This window comes from Miniopterus schreibersii (assembly GCF_964146895.1).
Source record: "Miniopterus schreibersii genome assembly, chromosome: 9".
In the NCBI taxonomy this organism is placed as follows: Eukaryota; Metazoa; Chordata; class Mammalia; order Chiroptera; family Miniopteridae; genus Miniopterus; species Miniopterus schreibersii.
The window spans coordinates 76,462,534-76,484,174 of record NC_138118.1 but is presented as its reverse complement, the minus strand read 5'-3'; the positions used below and the strand labels follow the sequence as shown (position 1 = coordinate 76,484,174).

At 46.8% G+C, this 21,641-nt stretch overlaps 1 protein-coding gene and 1 long non-coding RNA gene across 3 annotated transcripts in view; one reads left to right on the top strand and one right to left on the bottom strand.

Annotated features, from left to right (window-relative positions):
• CHN2 (chimerin 2) overlaps positions 1–13,304 on the bottom strand; it is a 201,877-nt gene extending 188,573 nt beyond the window's left edge. Inside the window, exon 1 of the mRNA XM_081146780.1 lies at positions 13,070–13,304. Within this exon, the coding sequence (XP_081002906.1) occupies positions 13,070–13,118 (49 nt within the window). The 5' untranslated portion in view covers positions 13,119–13,304. The remainder of the gene's footprint in view (positions 1–13,069) is intronic.
• Positions 13,272–18,065, top strand: LOC308561507. Of its 2 annotated transcripts, none has more exons than XR_013999514.1 (3): positions 13,272–13,360; positions 14,185–14,322; positions 14,778–18,065. It is a non-coding gene; the product is annotated as an uncharacterized lncRNA (long non-coding RNA). The 2 variants fall into 2 exon arrangements; XR_013999515.1 differs by having other exon boundaries at positions 13,308–13,364.
• The last annotated feature ends 3,576 nt before the right edge of the window (positions 18,066–21,641 follow it).

The window sequence follows — 21,641 nt, the reverse complement described above, 5'->3', positions numbered from 1 at the left end:
AATCCATCTAGCGGGGCATCCGGAGGCAGCGACAGAAGCATCACTGTGCTAATAATACTCAGCGACTCGAGAGACGCAACGGGAAGCTTGGTTCCCGATGACTCATGTTCCACTCCGAGGGCATAAGAGTTGTGCCCAGGGCTTGAAAAGCTGCATCAAAATCTAATTAACTAGTCATTAGAAATGCATTAATTGCTTTGTCCAGCACCAGCAGAGGAGACCCGCTGCTCTCCTTCCTCTTTTCCTTCCCCAAAGGGAGGGCGTGGCAGCCTTTAGGGGAAACTGGGGACAGGAGCTGACCCTAGGAGCTGGCCACAGACACACTTCTCTGTGGAGCCTTCTGAGGAGGTCACGAGCTGGCAGCAGAAAGAAGATAAATGAGGAAATAAAAACAGGAAGAGGAGGGGCTGCCCCATGTGTTGATCAAGATAGGAGGGACCCTGCAGGAGATGTTGCCTGATTATTCGCATCCTGCCCAGGAAGGACTTGACCTACGGGGCCTTTCCTATCTGCTCACTTTATGGCTTTTTCGTCTTCTCATTCCTACGGTGTCATTCCCCCCCCCCCCTTAAATAACAGCTTTATTGAGATATATTCACATACCCTACAATTCACCTGCTTAAAAGTGTACAATTCAATGACTTCTAGTATAGTCACAGATGTGTACAGCCATCACCAAATGGACCATTCATCACCCCAAAAGAAAACCGTGCCCAACCCATGAGCCATGACTCGGGTTTCTCTCCCGCCCTCCGAGCCCTAAAAACAACTAATCTACTGTCTGTCTCTGCGATTTAGTCTGGGCATCTCATGTAAATGGAATCATACAATATATGGCCTTTCATAACTGGCTTCTTTCACATACCATAATGTTTTCAAGGTTCATCCCTGTTGTAATATGTGTACTTTATCACTTTTCAAAAACATGTCTCTGAAGCTCTCCCTGTCGAACTCTAGTCTTACTTCCTATGTCCCTTGAGTGTTCAGTATTTCCTCCTGAAAAGTGCTTATGAACTACAAACCAAGTTTAAGAAGTCCTGGTTCCACGTGACTTTGTTAGGAGTCTCCTACTGTAATGAAGTGCAAATAATCCATATTATGAGTTTGAAAAAACAACAACTTTCTAAAAATCACTAAAGGCCTGTGGCTAACACGAACCAGCGACAGGATCCTTACAGAACTGATTGGCCTACAAGTGATAAAGGATGGTCTGTAGCATCATTCCTATGACAGAGTGCTTGAGACAGAAACACACTCACTCACTCAGCAACTAGTTATTGAGCGCCTGTGCATGCCAGACACTATTCTATGCGCTAGGATCTGCTCTCTAATTTTAGTGATGAAATCATTTAAAGAAAGAAGAAAAACAGGAAATACTAAGCAGAAATTTCAAAGTTGCAGTTACTTTTGGAAGACGTGAATGAGAGAAGATGGGGGAGGGAAGGGAGAAGGGTACCCAGGAAGATGCTAAGGTAGGTAATGACCCTTGCTTGGGTGGTGGCTTTTTTATGATGAGTTATGTTGCTGTACTTTGTAACTTGCATGTGTTACAGACATTCATTTACATATATTGAATATTACATCAGACATAAAACAGAGCTACTCCTCTGGCTTGGAAACTGCAAACAGTGGTGGCCCTTTGGATGAGAGATTTGTCCTGGCCAATTTTAAATGTCTGTGGGGTGCACAGTGGCGTGTTACCCTGAGTGGGGAAATTCTAAACTGGTGGGATTGATTACACTTCAAGGTTGAACAAGGGCAAGGTGGTATATTTAGGGGAGATTTTTCCATTTATGTTAGAAGATCATGAACTCTGAGCGGGTCATTCATCACCCTGGAAAGGAAACCATGGAGCATCTATATTAGAAGGGGAACTTCACGAGACCAGAGGTTTTTACGTTTGGTTCATAAATTTTCAATTTTCAAGTATTTTTCACAGACACTATCCCATTTGATTCTTTCAATAAGTATTATCGACCCATTTTTTGGATGAGGAAATGAAAGTTCAGAGAGGTCCAAGTTACCACAGCCAGTGGGTGCTGGTGTTCGGGCCAGATTCCCAACTTCCCAGTGCTTGTCACACAACACTGGCCCTGATGTCCAGGGTTCAAGTGAACCCACACTTATTTACAAGACCCCAAAACAAACGTTAGAAGCAAATTTCAGAGAGTTCGATTTAAAGCAATACAAAGAAACCCCAGCCCACTCTAGGGGCGGGAACTGAGTGGAACTTACCACCGTAAGAAAAAGCACCAGCTTCAAGTACATGTGGGCTCAGAAACACATTTTCATGGATTCCTGAATGACAGGTTTGCAGTCCGCGATTTATGAGAAATCACATGTCTGCAGGGCACCTCTTTCCTGAAAGGCTGCTATTGCTGAGCTTAGAATATAGAACCCAATAAGCACTACGGCAGTTATTATGTTCTTATGACAAATTACATCGTCTAATTCGAAATGCTGTCTTCCGCTGGCACCTGCCTAGCATTTGCTGCGGCGATGTTTTTAGTCTGAATCAGATACTGTATCAGGAGAGTCCCGTCGACTGCTTTTTCCTCTGAGGAAGAATTCACATTTGGGGGGAAAGCGCGTGGGTAAGTTCGGCTGCTTGAAACAAGCACAGGGCTCTCATGTGGGCAAAGTTCAACCCTCAGGCATGTGGATGTCACACAGAAGAAAAATGCACCCTGGTCACTGAGAGCACTTTCAACTCTGGACCTTGGTCACTGGCTCGGGAGATAACATGACACCTGGCTGCTGCTAACCACACCCCAGCCAGAAACCAACAACTCAGAGGAGACGTAATCATGTTCTCTGCGCATCCGAAAGCCAGCAAAATAGTATTATTTACCTAATACACACAGTTTAACGGTCTCACTGTCTGCAGGGACAAGCACTGTAAAACAGAATGGCGAATTTTTCCTATAATAAAGTGAATTTAAATGAGCAACTTAAATCAACATTAGGCAGCCAAATTATGTGTATTAATATCTACACATCATTAGCATAATCCCAAGTGGATTCTTTTATTACTAAAAGCAATGCTGAGCTTGACTTTTCATTTCCCTTGATATTAATTTATATGTTATGTATTTGGTTGGAAATAACTTCCGTTTGAAACCGAATCCACTTCTGCTTTCTGTGTATGCATATATACACACACACACGTACAGACATATATGTACCCGCATACAGACATAGACATGTACCTGTGTGTACACATATACATATTCACAGTAAGAAGCCTTGGTGCAAAGACCATCAGACAAGAATTTTCTGCACAGGTAGAGAAGAAAATGTCCCTTATCCTCTCAGCTTCTCTCTCCAACTGCGCAGCATTATAGCATGCCAGGCTTTCTTTGGAAGGAGAGGTGTACATAAATCTAACATGTAAACATGGAAAGGCTAGAATTATAGTGAGGCAAAAAACAAAAGCAAAGCACAAAACCTGTGCAAACAGGAATCTGATAAAGGCCCCAACCCGTCCCTCTCGATAATATTTCATTTCAATATCACCATCCAGACCCAGTAAAACGAGGGACAGTTCTCAAAGTGTGGGACTAACACAAAACAGGGCCGAACTGGGCCTGGGGAAAGAAACATCGATGTGAGAGGAACATATTGATCGACTGCCTCCTGCATACCCCCTACTGGGTGATAGAGCCTGCAACCCAGGCATGTGCCCTGGCAGGGATCGAACCGGCAGCCTTTTGGTGTACCAGATGATGCCCAACCCACTGAGCAACACCGGCCAGGGCTTGTCTCTTTGTTTAGTACTAAGTCTTCAACCCTGGTGTGTACTTTCCCTTGCAGGGCATCTCATTTCGGACTCGCCATGCTTCAAGGTCTACATAGCCCAGGCGGCTACCACATTGGACGGCATAGGTCTAGGGCTCGAGAAGCAGACCCTTGAAGGTCAACGTTGCAGCCCCCACACTCTGGTAGATGCTACAGAAGATTCACCCACAAAATCACGCTCCTTGCTTCCTGTTCACTTGCTGTTCCAACATTGATCTCTACGGTTTATTCCTTAGAAGCAAAATTACTTAAGAAAAAGCACTTTAGAATGTTCCTGTGGTGTTATCTGAAATCATAGGAAGGGCTGGGTTCTGTTTCCTTGAAGAAGACAGTGATCAGCCAGAAATGAGGGATACTGAGGGCGACGATGAGGCTGCATGAAGTCCAGGGACCGGGCCTCTGATGAGACAAGAACTGCCTAAGGATGTCACCCCAGTGGTTCTGTGGACTCACACTGCCCTAAATTTATGATCTGAGTTATGACAATAATGAACACAGCGTGTACGACACAGTCCCCTGGCTATTCTGGTTTCTGAGTCCACTGGCCTCAGCACCCACCTCTTCTATACAGTTGCTTGACACTTGAAAGATAACCTCCACTTTTCCATTTTTTTTGCTGCACTTGAAGATGGTAACAGAAGTTCAAGGATGAGGCAGCTTACTTTTCTTAGGAACTGTCATGTTCTTGCATATTATTTACATGCATTTTCCTCCAATTAAAGGTGCTGAAACTTCCAGAAGCTAACCTGATTTTCTAAAAATCAGTGTGCATTTTCCCCCTATGTGGGCCCTTTGCAGGAATGAAATGCTTCTAGGCCAATGGTTTGCTGATGGCCAAGTTGGTAGAGCATCTCTTTTAAATAGTACAGCTTGGACAGGCCACCAGCGACCTCAGTCCACACATTCACAATTTTCCCATTTTCTTTCTGATATTTTGGAAGAGATACAATGATAAGATCCAAACTGCTGCTGAGCATGTGCATTTTTTCCTTTTTGAGGATGAAATTACCACTCACTGGGGCATTCTCTCAATGCCATTAGGGAAGCTACAGACCATTGTTTCAAAACCTTGAATGAAACTTCAAGGCTAGAAGAGTTTACAAGCATTTTAATTCCTCTCCCCAGCATCATCCTCCAGCTGTCATTCCACAGTTTCCCTCAAAGTTATGAAAAAATTACTTTAAAATAAAAAAGTTGATTTGCAAAATTAGTAAAATATAACCTCAGCAGCACAAGGAGCAAACACGGGAGTGGGAGAACACTCTATCAAATTTCCATCCTTAGCTTATTAATTTTACATTAGTAAGGTCCCTGGCTTAAGACTACTGGCCCTATATACCAGTGCTACCCAACAGAATCTTCTGCAAAATGATGGAAATGTTCTATTTCCGGGGGTCTAACATGTGTAATGGAGCACGTGAAATGGGTCTGGAGCAGATGAGGAACTGAACTGTTTTAAATTTAAATTTAAATAGCTACACATGGCTAGTGGCCACCATCCTGAACAGCACAGCTTAATATAGCTGGGGTGGGCATGAGGTCACTGGAATCTTCGCACCTCTATTTGCACAGCAGCCTTGAGCTCTAAGGCCCATTTCAAATACAATGCACTTTGTGACTTATATTTTGAAAATATTAAATAATTCAACAGAACAGCTTCTATGAAGCCAGACAGGAAAAACGTCTGCAAGAAACCTCTAAGGATGCTGCTGCTCTGTGGGGTGAGCCAGGAAGAGAGAAAGAGACTTAATGTTCTGAAAGCCTGAGTCCTAGAAAACAGATCCAGCTCCAGCCCCACCAACTGGCCAAGCGGCACCAGGCAGTTCCTGGAGGTCCCTAGGCCCTGATTCTCTTACTGAGACAATGTTGGGATCTGTTACACACCCTCCAAGGCCCCTCCTCACTCCAAACCTACTATGAATGGAAAGTCGATGCGGCTCGGGAAAAAATCACTCTCAGGTAGGAATCGTGTGTGGTCTCTCTGAACTCCTTCCGTCATTTTGGTTCCTTTACTTTTCCACTAAGGATATAAGCTAAAAAACATATTTGTGCACCTGAGGACTCAGAATCTAGAGTTTCATGTGGTGATAACCAGACTTGATATGCTCACCCCAAATGGGGAGCTGTTAAAACTCCAGCAAAGAGAATCATCTAAATGCAAAGTATTTCCATTCTTTGTCCCCTCGTTTTTCGCCCCCTCTCATTGAGAAAATGTTCGAGTCTTTGGAAAAGTTGCAAGAACAGTGCAATGAACACCTACGCACGCTTTACCTGGCAAGACTGTTCTTAAGGACAGATGCCGCAGTCCCTGGGTGCCCTCTCTGCAGAGTGATGACTTGCTAACACCTCCCAGTTCTCAGCGCTGGTCAGAATGAGCTGCAGTCAGGCCCAGTGCGGGTCTCAAAAGAAAGCGCCGCGACAGTCCTGCGTTTTCTCGGTTTACAATGAGCGTGTACCTCAGCCTTCAACTTCGATGTCAAAAACTTTTTACACAGACACAGAAACCAACCAACCCCTATGAGGACAAAGAATGGTCCTTGAAATTAGGAAGATATTGTTCTAATCCTAGCTCCTAAATCCAAGCTCCGTGGCCTCTCTGAACCTGTTTCTTTGTTTGCAAAATGGGATATAATGTTCACCTCGGAGAAATGCTGTGAGAATTACATGCGACGATGGGCACAGAATGGCACAGAGCGGCCGTTCGGTACTTTAGCTGCTTTTCTGGTTTATAAGCATTTTCCCAAACAGTCTTCAGGAATGACAACCCTGGGGGGTAAACTTGCAGGTTTTGCTATTTCTGGTTTACAGCCAAGAGAACTGAGGCTCAGAGACATTCAAGGGAGGAGAGAGGAAAGGAAGAGAAGTGGCATCTGATGAGGTGACATGGTGGCCAAGCCTAGGGGCGGCCATGCTTCTGTCACCTCTGTGAGCGTTCACATCGACTCCAGGAAACGAGCTGTCACACCTGCAGCTTGCAGAGGCATTTAAGGCTCAGAGAGGCCGATGTCACCCAAGCCACACCGCTCGCTGGTTGCAGAGCCTGACTAAGTACCTGGTTTGAGTGCCTATGTTTAGGGTTCAGGAGCCTTGGTTAAGGGTTCACAGCCCCTGGTTAACGGTTTGAGGGCTCTGATTAAGGGCTTAAGGAGTCTGAGGGTTAAAGGGCCTTGGTTAAGGGTTTAAATGTTCTGGCTAAAGGCCTAAGTGTCCAGATCTTCTGGCTCCAACTTTAGGGCTCTTCCTACAACCTCTAATGAAGACATATTTCAGAACGTAGATTTCTCAGCAGCTCAAGGAAGCAGGCTCTTTGACCAGACCTAGCTGATTTGGCCAGGCTGCTACTAACATCCAGCCTCTCTTCTTGGAAAAGTGCTCTCTCTCCCCAGCAGGCCCACAGAGCAAGGGGTGACTGGCAGCCTGCACAACCTGTAGGTGATACCTCAACTCCAGGAGTCTAATCAATGCAACCTCTGACCGGAGGTGATTATAACATTTTAAATAAGGCTATTACCTGAACACCTTTGCTAGAGAATATCTATGGGAACTGAGACATTGAATGATTTAAAAGAACACTACAGCCCTGACCGGTGTGGCTCAGTTGGCTGAGCATCGCCCTGTGCACTGAAAGGTCATTGGTTCGATTCCCAGTCAGGGCACATGCCCAGGTTACAGGTTCAGTCCCTGGTCAGGGTGCATATGGGAGGCAGCCCATTGATGTTTCTCTCTCCCTCTCACTTCCGCCCTAATAAATCAATAAAAACATACTTCAAAAAATAAAAAATAAAAGAACACTATATACTGCTGAGGTTATAGTGTGGATGGGCTGCAGCTGCGTGACTCTGATGGGCCACATTGTTGAAGCAAAGCAACGCTGGAGTCAGACCATACAGTAAAGGCTATAGTCAAAGAGTGGCCCCCACAAAGGTATCTGATCAATAATAAAAGAGGGGAAAGCAGGCTGTTTTGCACAAGCAGCTGGTGGATGGCTCTCCCTGGGTACACAGCTGAAAAAGTTTGATCAACACTGGCAGTGCGCATGCTGGGTCTTCAGCCTCAGACCCCAGCGGACAGCCACGTGGGTCCTGTGGCCTGAGCTACCGCGTGTGGGGCCAGCACATACCTAACTGGGTCTTCTGCTAGTCATCAGGACTTTAAATAACCTCTGCTTTTGTTAGTAACTTTGAGACACATCAGTGTGTGTTGTCAGAGATGCGGGCATCCGCCTTGACCCTCTGAGCAGAATCCATGTGAGAAATGGAATATCAGCTTCCTCTCCCACTGAGCACATGGAAGGAGAGGCAGAAAGGTGTTTCGAAGATTTGGAAACTATTAACAGTAAAGTAGACTAAACGTAGGATTTATAGGGGAAAAAAATCTCTAAACAGAAATCTGACCAACATAATAACAGGTGAGAAAAGCAAAAGGAAAGAGGGAGGGAAGGAAGGAGGGAGGGAGGGAAGGAAGGAGGGAAGGAGGGAGGGAGCGAGGGAGGGAGGGAAGCCATTCATTTTAAAAATTAAGTGACATATTTCAGCAGCCATGAAATGCAAATATATTCATAAAAGATAAGTGATTGGTGGGTGATAGATGCTACTAATCACGTGTCCATCACTAGGTCCATTTCTCCTTCTCTGGATCTAACTATCTTGGCAGGAATCTCCATCTTCTGGCAGAAAACTCTTTCCCAGAACACACCAGCTCCTGTACAGGTTTTCCAAAGCCAATGTCCGCTTATTTTCCCCACTGTACACAAACAGGAGACCCCGCAGAGCAGCAGACGGCCCCCAGCAGGACTGACATGGGGCCAAGCCCCAGGTGGCAGCTCAGAGGACACGGTGTCCAGTTCCACCCTACTCAGACTGGCCTCGGAAAATACCTGCTGTTTGTGTCCCCTAAAAGTTGACCAGAACAGTTCGTAGGGCTGCTGGGAGTGAGGGGGATCTGGCATTGTCACAGAATTACACAAGTCAGTGGGCCCTTGTCAAACACCACATCCTGTCATGTTTAAGAAGAACTTCTCTCATCTGATTCTATATCCCTGGGTTCATCGGGGTTACCTAAAATAGACAGTGACAATCTAATAAGTTAAAATGAGGTCTGAAAAGGTCACCAGAAAGACAGAAAGGAACAAGGGTTCATTTTAGCTCTGTGAGTTTTTTTTATTTGTGTTTTTTTGAAATCGCAGTATTTTATTCCTTTTTGTGTGTGATTTAAAATAACAAAGGTAATCAAATCTTTCAGCAGCTCTAGGTGATTATGGAATTAAATTACCAGCAGTTATTACTAAAACAAAGGTAAAGAAATTGCTTTTATGCATAATTGAATACTTCTGAAGAATCTAAACATCCAAAAGAAGACTTCTCTGTTTCAACAAAGACGCCTGTTTCGTAGTGTTAGATACATGGAGTTTTTAATTATACATGTAAGTCTTGGCAGCATTCTTATAGTTCACTTTTACCTTCTGTGTCCACGAATATGAAAGATTTGTGTCACCGGTTGTCGCTCTCCAATAATAAATAATGAAAATTCCTATTTATCATCTCTAGGATCAACACCCATGTGACAGCAGAAAATAGCACTACAGTTGGGCCTCCGTATATGTGTATGCACTGATGTACACCATTTTATATGAGGGACCTGAGCATCCTTGGATTTTGGTACCCAGGGAGGTCTGGGAACCCATCTCCCGTAGATACCAAAGGATGGCTGTATTTACCTAGCCCACACTACTGTTGCATAGAATCTGGAGAATTAACACCTTCAGTCCATTCAGGAATGTTATTTTCCCAATTAAGGTTTATAACTGCATATAATACTGGCTTTTACTCCTTTTGATTTGCATTTTAATTTTAAAAGTCTATGTCAATTTCATTTCCATAAGACAGTGTGTTTATGTTCTCAAAATCTTAACAGACTCTCATCCCAGAGTCCCTTTAATATTTAATTTTTTATCTAGTCAAGTTACTGAAAAACACCTCATAGCATCTTTATTCATTACTTTATTCCAGTTGTTTTCTTGTCTTTACTCTGTGTAATTATCCATTTCAAAATCGTATTACTATATGCAAAATGTTCTTATTTCAATTATAAAAGCAACTATAACCCATGATGATTAAGAAAACTATTTTGCAAATCAACCATTGTTTACTTCAGAGTATAATCACAGGCTAGATTAAAGGCTTAAGGATAGAGAAAATTTTTTCCGACTTAGAAAAATATAAAGGTAATCAAACCTTCCTGCCAATCTAGGTGATTGTGAAATTTAATTACCAGCAGTTATCATTAAAACAAAGGCAAAGCAATTTATTTCACACATAATTGAATATTCCAGAAGAAAATTTGTGAAGAGTTCTCAAAAGATGTATTTTAAAATTAATTTTAACTTGATTATTTCATTTGTTACGTGCTGCTTGGTGATACAGACGAAATGACACATGTGGGTGATGTGGTTGAACAACAGCAAGTGCGAACCACTATTCTCAGGAAAGTCAGATAACTTTGGGCTCAATACTGAGTCAGTGATTAGATCTTTACTCTTTGTGCAAAGGTTTGATTAAACGCCTGTTTAATGGAGCTCAAGATCAAGCTTAACATGCAAATGTAAGAGGCAGATTTTATGTGTGTTGGACTTATTTCTGCACCTCAAGTCTGAGCCAGGGACAGCCTTTTTTTTTTTTTTCCATTCCTCTAAGGAGCAAAATTTATTCACACCCAGCACGTAGGTGCCACATCCCGTGCTAAATACTCTACACACATTATCTCAGTTAATCTGAACAATGTTCCTTTGAAGTAGGTCCTATTACTAGCATTTGCCTCATTTATGGGTGACGAAATTGAGTTTTAAAGAAGTTAAATAACTCATCCCAAGTTACCCAACTGGTCAGTGGTGGAGCCAGAACTCAAAGACAATAATCCCAGAACTTCAGAGCTAGAAGGGATCCCAAAATTATCTTCCTCTTAACCTCCTTGAACCTGAGGCTTATGACTTGCTGCCTGGCACAGAGTAGGCCTTCCAAAATGGTGATTGACTGATGGGTGCTCATTTTCTCAGATTCTGGCCTTTGCCGGGAAGAAGCTGCCATCACAAACAGGCTACAGCCTTTCCTGGCCAGCACCGCTCGCAGGTGTGAATTGCTCCTCGAGTCCTCTGAATTATTCATGATCCACACCTGAGAAGTGTGCTTAAAGAGAGATCTACAGTTCTCATTTTTCAAGACAAAGTGCCTGATTAACTGGTGTATTAGACAATATAATATAAGCTCATGGCTCAGGCCGATTCACACCGAGTCATATACCCATGCCCGCTTTTTTGGATCTTGTCTTTCATGTAATTCCCCAGCTTCCCTGAGGGTTTAAAATCGTGGTAGCTGAGCAGGAAAGGGAACCATCACCAGCATCTCTACCCTCTCTGCAAAGCAATGGCCATCCTCGAAAGCTTGCACTGCACTGCTTCAAACCCACATGTTCTTCCAAAGGCCGAGTTAGGGTATTTCAACAAGATTTCTTAAGCTACATCAAGACCTGGAAATTCAGATGCCACATCACCTGTAATTTACGCCATCAGGAAATCATGTGAAACTACTGCCTTCTGGTCCTTTCTCCGGTCTTCTCTCCCTTAGCCACCGCTCCCTCATGAGTTGATTTTCCAAGTGGGAAGTTTTATGAGGGAAAACCATCTGCTAATCGTGAGCCAACATCACTGCATTTTAAATTCAATGTTAGTCAACCAAAATGAACTGAAAACCAGCAGCAGTGGTTTGGGGATACTAAAAATAAGCTGCAGCATTTGCTGAGTTCTCAGAATTAAAACCACAGGCGGTCAACTTGTTGCTGCTCTTAATAAGATACGACTGTTCTGTCCCATTGGCTGCTACTCCTAGGAGGAACTTGAACCATAGCATACGCCGGACAACACCGTGCTTTGGGCTAGTTGGCAGTGAATCAAGAAAGGAAGTGCCGTTTCCCTGGGACTAAACCTGCCAAAAAAGATAACAGATGGCTTTCAAGTGATCACCTCATGCCACCTCACTACTGCACCGCAGTCAAATTCACCTTGCATTTATGATTTAATTAGTCACACATCTATAGATACAGTTCCTTGGTGCCTGGCTTGCTATCGAATGCCTCCAACAAGGTGTTTCTTCCTTTGAATTTAATTCTGGGTAATAATAATAATAAAAACAGCTCACAATAGGAATTAATACAATATTAACACGTCGAGCATTTCCACTAGGACTTCAAGACCTCCTTGAGCCCTGAATGCTGCATGCCACACGAAACGTCTTATCCCATATCCTTTGAAGGTTTGCCATTCAAGTCTGCAGGGACCAGAGAGGCAGAGGAATTCTACCTAAGGCATCACTGCGATCAGGAGCCTGTCATACTCAGCAACCAGGGGGGAGCTCCTACTGGCTCCTGCTCCTTCAGGTTTATTAGCGATGCGTTTTTCTCTTCAATTAGACCCCGCTGGTCAACCATATAGAAAAGCGGAAAGAAGCCCTCCCTTTGCTCAGCTACACTTGGGGAAAGAAAAAAAAATAAAAATGTATGCCTGGAAAGTAAAATTACAGAGCGTATTCCAAGAGGCCACACGGGGAAAATCAATCTCAATCTCTCTCTCTCTCTTTCTCTCTCTCACACACACAGACACACTCACACACACGCGCGCACACGCACATACACACTCACGCGCACTCACACTCACACACACACTCACTCACACGCTCTTGAATAACTAGGCAGATTGTCAGAGGCTGGGCTCTACCTCCAGTTCCCCAACTCGCTCCCACCCCGGCCAGAGGACACCACCCCTCACCACCTCCACCGCGAGCCCGTGCCCCCCAAGCGCGCGTCTCCACGGAGCTCATTTCTGAAACAAACAAAGAAAACCAAGTCTGCGCGGAGCGAGGGTCTGCTCCCCGGAGCCCCGACTTCAGGCGCCCAGCCCGGCGCGCCCCCGCCGTCCGCGCCCCGCCAGCCCCGGTTCCCGCGGCGCCGGGAAGTGCGAGCCCGCCGCTCCCCGCGCTGCTCCCGCCCGCTCCCCGCGCTCCCCCCGGCCGCTCCCCGCGTCCCCGGGGCGCCGGCGTCCGCACCCCGGGCGCCGCTCTCCCGCCTCCGCGCCGCCAGCCGTCCAGCGCCGCGCGCACCGAGGGCGCCGGGAACCCGCGCGGCGCGGGCAGGGCGGCCACAGGTAGGCTCCGTCCATCCCGGGGCGCGCGGCGGGGCGGGGGGAGAGCCCCGCGCGGCACCGCGCCCGCCTGGCTGCACTCACCGGAGGACACGGAGGAGCCGGACAGGCTGGAGTTGCTGGACGCGGCCATCTCCGCGCCGCACGTCGCCGCTGCTCAGCCCCGCCGCGCGCGCCGTCCCCGCTGCGCTCGCCCGGCCGCCGCCCGCCGCCGCGGCCCCCAGCCCATGGCAAAGTCCCGGGGCCGCCGCGCACCAGCCTCTGGACTCTGCCTGCACTTCCTGCTCCGCCAGATGACGCGCTGCGCCGCCGCTATTTATTTGTGGTTTCCGTCCCTCTCGGCGCCTTCGCGAGCTCTCCTCCTGGGGTCGGAGGGTAGGTAGGTGGCGGGGGAGGGCGGCCACGGGCGGGGGGCGGGGGCGGCGGTCGGAGCGGCCGGATCGCGCTGCGGCCGAGCCCCAGCTGCGGTCAGCGCTCCCCCGCGCGCGCGGCTGCGTCCGGGGCGCCCCCGAGCCGCCCCGCCAGCTCCCCGCACCCTCCCCTGGGCTCCTGCCTTCCCAGCCGGCGGCACTTCCAGCAGCCCGGGCCACGGCGGCGGGAGACAGACAGACAGAGCGACCTCCCCCTTCTCCCTCCGCCCCAACTCGGCTCCGCGCACACAAAGGAGAGGAGAGGAGACGCGGGAGCTCGGGGCTGGTTCGGGGGCGGCGGGCTCGACAGCTCCTGCGTCCGGGGCCGGAGCGGAAGGCTGCGGGCTGCGGAGCGCGAGGGCGCCGGACCCCTGGGTGCTGGGGAAGCCGCCGCCGGGGGGCGCGGGGCGAGCGCGGCTCCCGCGCGCAGAGCGGCTCCGAGGGTCTGCAGGCGGCCGGGAGCGGGGAGCCGGGGGAAGGCGTGGGGCTCGCTGCGCCCCGCAGCACGGAGGAGCGCGAGGCGGCCGCGTGGGGGGGGGGGCGAAGGCGGGGTCACTAAGGACACGCCAGGCAGCGGGGGGCCGGGCGGCTGCGGAGCGCTCCTTCCACCCCGCTCCAAATTGTCCTTTGTTGCCCTGGAGCTGGTGGTCCCAGCCTTGCAAGAAGGTAAGTTTTCCAGGACACCTTCAAAACACCCAGCCAGCCAGTGCACGTTAAGTACCCCAGCCTCGGACAGTGCTTTTGAGGTTGGCCTTCAAAGAAATAGACACGTTCCAAATATATCATCAGGCCCACACAAAGCCTGGTGTCAACCAGCAAGAGGTTCTCCGACTTCGCCCGCACAAAAGACAGAAGGCTGGCCGCAGGCCCCACTGCGCCTTTTCAGGGTGAGGCACAGCTGAGGCGCGAGAGGGGCTGGAGCACAAGGTGTGTCCCTTCGCCCCGAATTCAATCCTCAGTTAATTTCACTGGGAGGAAATATCATGCAGATTTAAAAAGAAAGAAAAAAAAAAAAGTGTATTTCACGCTCCCAGCAGGGTCATCGGTTCTTTCAATCCGGAAGCAACAGAAAACTGTGAAATTTGAACAGAAATAGTTAGATCAAAGGGGAAAGCAAACATTAAAGGGATGAAAGTACTCTCATTATGTGGCAAAGTGGAAAGTGTTCACATTGGGGAAGTTCAATTTTTAAAAATATGGTTAGAAGGACACAGTGAGTTTAAAAATTATTAGGAGTGACACAGGCACAGCAGCAGCCCCGGGAGGGTCCACATCAACGGCACCTAACACGCAGCGGATAATAAATGTTGAATAATCACACTGTGCACCCCTGTCACATTTTCTAGTTGATTTAAACTATTTTTTTTTTAAATTCCCTCCAGGATGCCATCCCAGTGACTCTTCCCAACAGGCTCTCTCTTTTAAAATGTATCTTGATGAATAGTTGAGGGCCGATGAGCACTCTCCAGTTACATTGGGCTGAATCTTCCTGATCCTCATCGAATGGAACTTGAAACATCCCCGCTGGTATAGAGAGACCCAAGCACCCCCACTCCCCCCCCATTTTTCTTCCTTTTGTACACGCAGCCTGGATGCAGCCTAAGCTGGAGCCATGTGGCCCTTCAGGGACATGTGGCCCACCACAACCTTGACCTCTATCAGAATGGAACTGCCTGTTTTCCCAGAGTGCTTCTGGTCACAGGCAACACCTACTTGTAGGACAAGAAACCTATGTGTCCCTCCAGCTCTTTAGATGGGCAACTGTCTAACTTGGCTGTCACCTAGTTGTCACCATCTGGGTTTTGTAGAAGACAACATCTGTTTCCAAACTCTGGTTCTGCCACTTACTAGCTGTGTGACCTTGAGCAAATTACTTACACTCCCTGAACCTTCGTTTCTCCACCTGCAACCAAAGTCCTCTTACACAGGGTGTTGTGAAGATTGAGCTGAAGATGATAAAGCCACAGTGCAACTGACATTAAGTTCAGGCTCCATAAGTGATTGTCAGTTGTTCGCTTAAAAGACTGAATCCATAATTTGAACAACTTTTGCTTTCTCCATTGTATCTGGAGATAACTAATCAGCAGTGACTTTTTCTACGGCGGGGGGAAATGTCTAATCTTCTGCCCAATGTCAATACCTTTCTTGGCCCAAACTGAGCAACAGGTTTATGACTCATCTCAGAAGTCTCACAAAGGGATGTCAGATTCTATCTCTGCAGTTTGAATGACAGTAGTCACCTTCAGAGAGCTGTATAGTTGTTAGAGAAAGTACAGCATGGTCCTGTGAAGTGGATTATTTTTATTACCCCAAATTGACAGCTAAATTCACAGAGGGGCGCTTGCTGGGAAGGCCCCGCCAAGGCCCTTGTGATGTACAGGTGCAGAATAGGACAGACTGACGCTTTTCCACTGGGTCCAAAGGCCGGGAGAAGGCTGTGAAGTCAGCAAACATACTTGCTGAATAGAAATGGGGTGGCCGGGGAGGCTTAGCCTGTGGGTGGATGATAGCTCTGAAGTCCACTATTTTGAAGGACACCTGAAAAGCTCCAGGTTCAGAACTAAAATCCGAAAGCTGATCAGTAATTTGGAATGTTAAAGCCGTAACCAATGGAGAAAACTCAGCAGGCGTGACTGCTTACTCCCATTTTCCTTAGATTCAAAGGCCTAAAGCTCTTGCCGCTCCTTGCAAATGTTTACTATCAGTAAGTGAGCAGAAGGTGGCTGAAAGGAGATGCTAAGCCCCTCCTCAGTAGGCTCAGGGACCTGTCTGCGGACCTCCCAAAGCATGTCTCCAAAGGAAACAATAAAAAAAAAAGTTAGCCCGTATATTTTATTCATTCATATATGGCCTTAACTCTAGGTAAGGCCTTTTTTTTTTTTTTTTTTTTTTTTTGCCAATGGGAAAGGACATATTGGTGCTACAAAGATCTTAGGTCTGTTTGAAAAAGACTTTAAAAGACATTTATTTCTTCTTTCTTCACATATTAAAAAACTTGTGGATGAAAGAAGTTTGTGTTGATAATTTGGTCTATTTAGGATTAAAAAATTACACCTTGCTTGAGCTCTCATGCCAACTTAGCATTTAAAGTCTTCCCACCTTCCCTTTCCAAACATATTCCCTGTTCCCTCCTTCTCACAAACAGCCCTTCTCACTGCAGCACCAGCCTTTCCAGCATCCTCCCTGCTGGGCACCCTCCACATTGCGAAGGTTCAGGTGAAAGACACCTTCCTGGAGCATCCTCCCTGGTCCCCAAGCCAGCTCTCCTGTTGAATTCCTCCAGTCCTTTCCCCATACCTCCCCATCGGCAGACGCTCTGTCTTGTTCTGCTGGAAATTTGGGAACATCCTTTATCTCCCTACTCCATGAAAAGCTTCCAGGGGGGCCAGGATCCATGTCTGGCCAGCCTTTGTGTTCTCTACCATGGTTTGCACACAGTAGGTGCTCTGTCGATATTGGTTGAATAAATGAGTAAATCAAAGAACAAATGCCTCCATACATGGTTCTCAAGGACGCCAATGACATGTCACATCAGTAGCTGTGACCACTAAGCAACAGAGGATGAACAACATATCCGGGGCACAAAGAAGTTGATGCGTGGGCCACGACACTCCACTGCTGTGAACAGCAACAACAACTGAAACGGTGACAACGTAAGAATAAAAACCTGATGCAGTAACTGTTTGCACCCCGCGCCCCCATCACCGGCTGTTACAACTCCTGTACTTCGTTGTTTACAGAGTAGCTCTTCTGTAGCTACTGTAATTTGTTTATTTTTGCTTTGCTGTTCCTTTGAAGTTTACAGGCAGACATGGAAACACCGCAGGGTATGCAGCTGTGGTGGTTGGAGCTGGGCTCCCACATCTCTGGCACTCTGGGGTGTTGGTGAAGGTCATTCCTTCCTCTGTGCTAAGCACAGAATGAAGTACTCCTTGCTTTCAAGATTAATCCAGTGGCTGGCATTCGCAGGAGACTAGTGGGGCTATTTGTCAACTAGCTTTAAATATTTCATGGCAAATACTCCACTCTCCCCTGAAAATTGGTCCTTTGGCCATCAATTTCTCAACATCGATATACTCTTTGTTGGAGTGAGAAATATTTCCCTTTGTAGTTAAAGCCGTGTTTCTAAATACAAAGATGCCTAGTCCTGTTAAAGAGAAAACATTGGCTCTTTGGGGTAAGGGCGGCCGTAACTAGAGGCAGGAGCTAAGAGAGACTCTGTTTCCCTAGAAGAGGTGGGCAGATGGCCCTGGGTGGGGTTACCGAGCACCCAGCTCAGCCGCTGCGAGGAGCAGCCCTGCCTCTGAACAAAAGGAGCCCACACCTGGGGTGCAGACAAAGGGAGGCCGCCTCAGCTACCCAACTCCCAGCTCACATCGCCTGCTGATGGGGACCCCTAGTGGCCACGCTCACTGCATGCACGGGTGTTCCTGCATCTCCTCACCGACAGGCAGAGGGGTCCAGGGGAACCCCCCGAGTTTCCTACTTGGCCACTTAGCTTGCCAGGATCAGACACCCACACCTACCCACGCTTAGGCCACGCAGTGGGCTACAATCTCTTTGATGGAAAGCCGGACAGACATACACACAGAAATAAAGGCGGGTATTTCTTTCTGAAGGAAAAGAAAATCAGAGTTCGGAGACTTATGAGTCAGAAACTCATTGAATATGCTTTCTTCTGCATATGGCATCTTCTGACTTTGTTCCCTGACATTTTAGATTACAAAACTCGTTCCCGCCCTCAGTGCTCTAAGAGAAATCCAGGGTAAACTAAAGTGAAGTCCGCTCTGGGCGATGTGTGCAGTGAGTGGGTTTATCCTGCCTCCTGGGGCACCTCTGGCTTTATGCTCCTGCACTATCCAAATCTGCTTCCACGAACTGTCTGATGGGTTGATTCTCTGCGGCCTGTCCATCTATGCATTCATTAATTCCCAAAGTAATTCTGCTGAGCCCTGGGGAGAAGAGTATGAGGATGCCACACCTTGCCCCGTGCATCCTACAGTCTAACCCCTCCACCCTTCCTAGGACATGTATGTTTCAGCTGGGACAGGGCACAGAAATGGCCTCTAATTGGAAATTATAGGTAGGTATTACCCATCGGGTATCAACTTTCTTTTCAATAGAATTTTTTTTTTTTTTTTTTAACAAAACCTCCAAAATCAAACCTCGAAGTCTCTTTCTGGATAACTAGCATCTTCTCAGGCACAGGTTTAGCTCCTCGGCTCAGGAAGCCCAGCAAATACTCCAAAGGTTCTGTGCCTTTGCCCTCCCCCCCCCCAAAAAAGTCCTCAATCATTGTTTTCATTTCTTTGCCTGTGGCAGCTATAGATCCAACAACAAAACCTTTTTTTTTTTTTTCATCTTTTCAAGGATAGAGGGTAAATGACATTGGAGGAAAGCTAACCAACAATGTCTAGGCCAATCTTCCAACAGAGAAACGTAGTTTAGTCTTTTGCAAACACAGGGTGGAGCAAAAGTAGGTTTGCAGTTGCTTGTATGGAAAATAATACAATTAAAAAATAATAACAGTACAAGAATAAACTCTGTTTCTTATACTCCCAACTGTAAACCTACTTCCATCTTCCTCAAAATGCGCGACCACCCAGGGGTAGATATTATCAACCCCATTGTATTTGGTTACGAAACCAAAAGTGAGAGAGGGTCAATAATTTATCAAGGTTACAGCCATCGGTTTGAACACAGCTTTGGCTGGACTTTTTCCAGAACACGATGAAAGCAAATTTTCCCTTTACTCTTACTTATTTTGTTGTCAATCCTCACACTCAGACATTTTTCTCATTGATTTCTACAAAGAGTGGAAGAGAGTGAAGGGAGGGGGGGAGAGAGAGAGAAACATCGATGTGACAGAGACACATCAACTGGTCCCCTCCCACAGGAGCCCCGTAAGGGCCAGGATTGAACCTGCAACCCAGGTACATGCCCCCGTCCGGGAATCGATCCCGCGACCCTTCAGTGCATCCGGCCGACACTCCAATCACTGAGCCACACTGCCCAGGGCTAAAATACATTTTCTTCATGCTTTCCTACTTGAACGTAGAAGGCCACTGTCATTTTCCTTGCCTAAAACACAAACCTTTGTGTAGGCCTGGCTCTGGAGAGTGCACGGAACTTGCCCTCTGACTCTAAGGGCCTGGGCAGGGACAGGCATAGTGTCAGGGGGACCACAAAGGCATTTACCCAGTGAGGGGATTTCAGGGAACCAAGAACGCTCCGGATCACAACTCCATTCTATCCAGCTTCCAGATGCCGGGAGCTCCGTAACCAGAACTTTCCCTTCTTTGACTTAATTAAAAAGTGCTGTGAACACCTGTTAGCATTCATTAAGCCAAAGAACTATTTTCACCTGAGCGTGTTTCCCTGCCCCCAAAGGCTGCTTTTAATCCCGAGGGGAAGACCAATTCCTAGGGCAGGGTCACATGCCACTTTCATGTCTCTAGATTACTTGGGAATCTTGTTAAAATGCAGGCTCAGATTCAGCAGGTGGGAGGCAGGCCCCATGGGTTCTGCATTTCTCACAACCTCCCCGGCGACACAGATGTCACAGCACCACACTTTGCAGTATAAGGGCCCTAGGGCAAGTGGTTCACAACTCTGGCCGCACATGAGTGTCACCCAGAGGCCTTTAGAAATCCCAACGCCCAGAACACATCCCAGAGCAATCAAATCGAAATCTCTGTGCATTGGAACCAAACAGTATTTTTTTAACTCTCAGGTGACTCCAATGTGCTGCTCCGGTTTGGCACCACCGATGGGAAACATGGGATGTAGAGAAGAGATTGTATGTCGAAGGCATCAACTGGGAATAATAGTGAGGGCTCACGTTGCCCCATAATTTTGCCAGGACTCTCTCTCTGGTCATAAAGAAAGGACAGAAAAATCAAATTCTTGTCAAGACCTTTCAGAAGACTATGCAACCACAGTCGTCGTGATGTGAGAAAATACACTATAATCTAACATCAGGACAAAATTTTTCAATCAGCATGGGTGCGATTCTGTTTCAAACTGTAGTCCACATTATGATTTTAAAAATATACTTCTCGATGAATGAGCGTAAACAATATGCACTTACTTTCGGGCCACTCCCGAATGAGCAGCCAGCTGTCAGCAGGCAGATGTTTTTCAGCAAATCCCCTCTATCATTTCTCAATCAGAAACAAGATTAGAAATGGGATTTTTGGCTCCAATGGGGTTGAAGGGTGATATTTATGCCAGAAATATACTTCATGCCACAGCCAGAAAAATTGCTTTGGGGAAAAGAAAACCCTCAGCTTCTTATATGTAATGAATATATGAAAATGAGACCCTCGCCTGGGGAAGAAGAGGCGGTGTCACAGGTGAACGCACCTGCCTTCCACTTCCAATGGTGGAAGCGGCTGAGAGGCAGAAAGTGGTTCGGCCGACTCTTTGTACCCAAACAATTTATCCTCATGTACATATACTCCCATTCCCCAGGGTTCACTCTAAAAGATGGCAAGTTAAATAAATCGAAATGTTTACAGCGGCTGGTTAATTCAGGTATGGTGGGTAACTGTGTCAACTTGACTGGTGCACAGGGTGCCCACATCATCAGCAAACCATCACCCTGGGTGTTGCTGTGAGGGTGCTTTTGTGGCCCCCTCCACCCCGCTCCCGCCCCCTGCACAAGATTAACATTTAAATCAGTAAACTGAGTAAAGCAGATTGCTCTCCCTGATGTGGGTGGGCCCCATCCAATCAGTTGAAGGCTTGACTAGGAACAAAAAAGACTGGCCCTCCCTTCAGGAAGAGATAATTCTTCTGACAGCCTCCAGGCTGGGATGTCAGCTCTTTTCCTGCCTTTGGACTAGAATTAAATCATCACTTCCTTAGGTCTCTAGCTTGCTGACACACTGCAGACCTGGGACTTACCAGCCTCCTCCATATGTAGAGGAATAGGCATGAGCCAATATATACTTATATTCATATAAATATGAATATATATTGTGTGTGTATATACATATTTTATTGGTTCTGTTTCACTGGAGAACTGTGACTAATAGTTCATAAAGGTAACTTTTCACCTTTTGTATTCCTCCAGCTTTTCTAATTTTTCTGTAATGAGCATGTACACAATAATCATTTATTTAAAACTGTGTGTTATTAAATGAACAACAGGAAGGATCGTGTCCCCTTACATCAGAAGTATCTGTACTTCAGAGCATCTCAAACTTTAGGACCTATACATATTGCCTGAGAGCTGTTAAAAC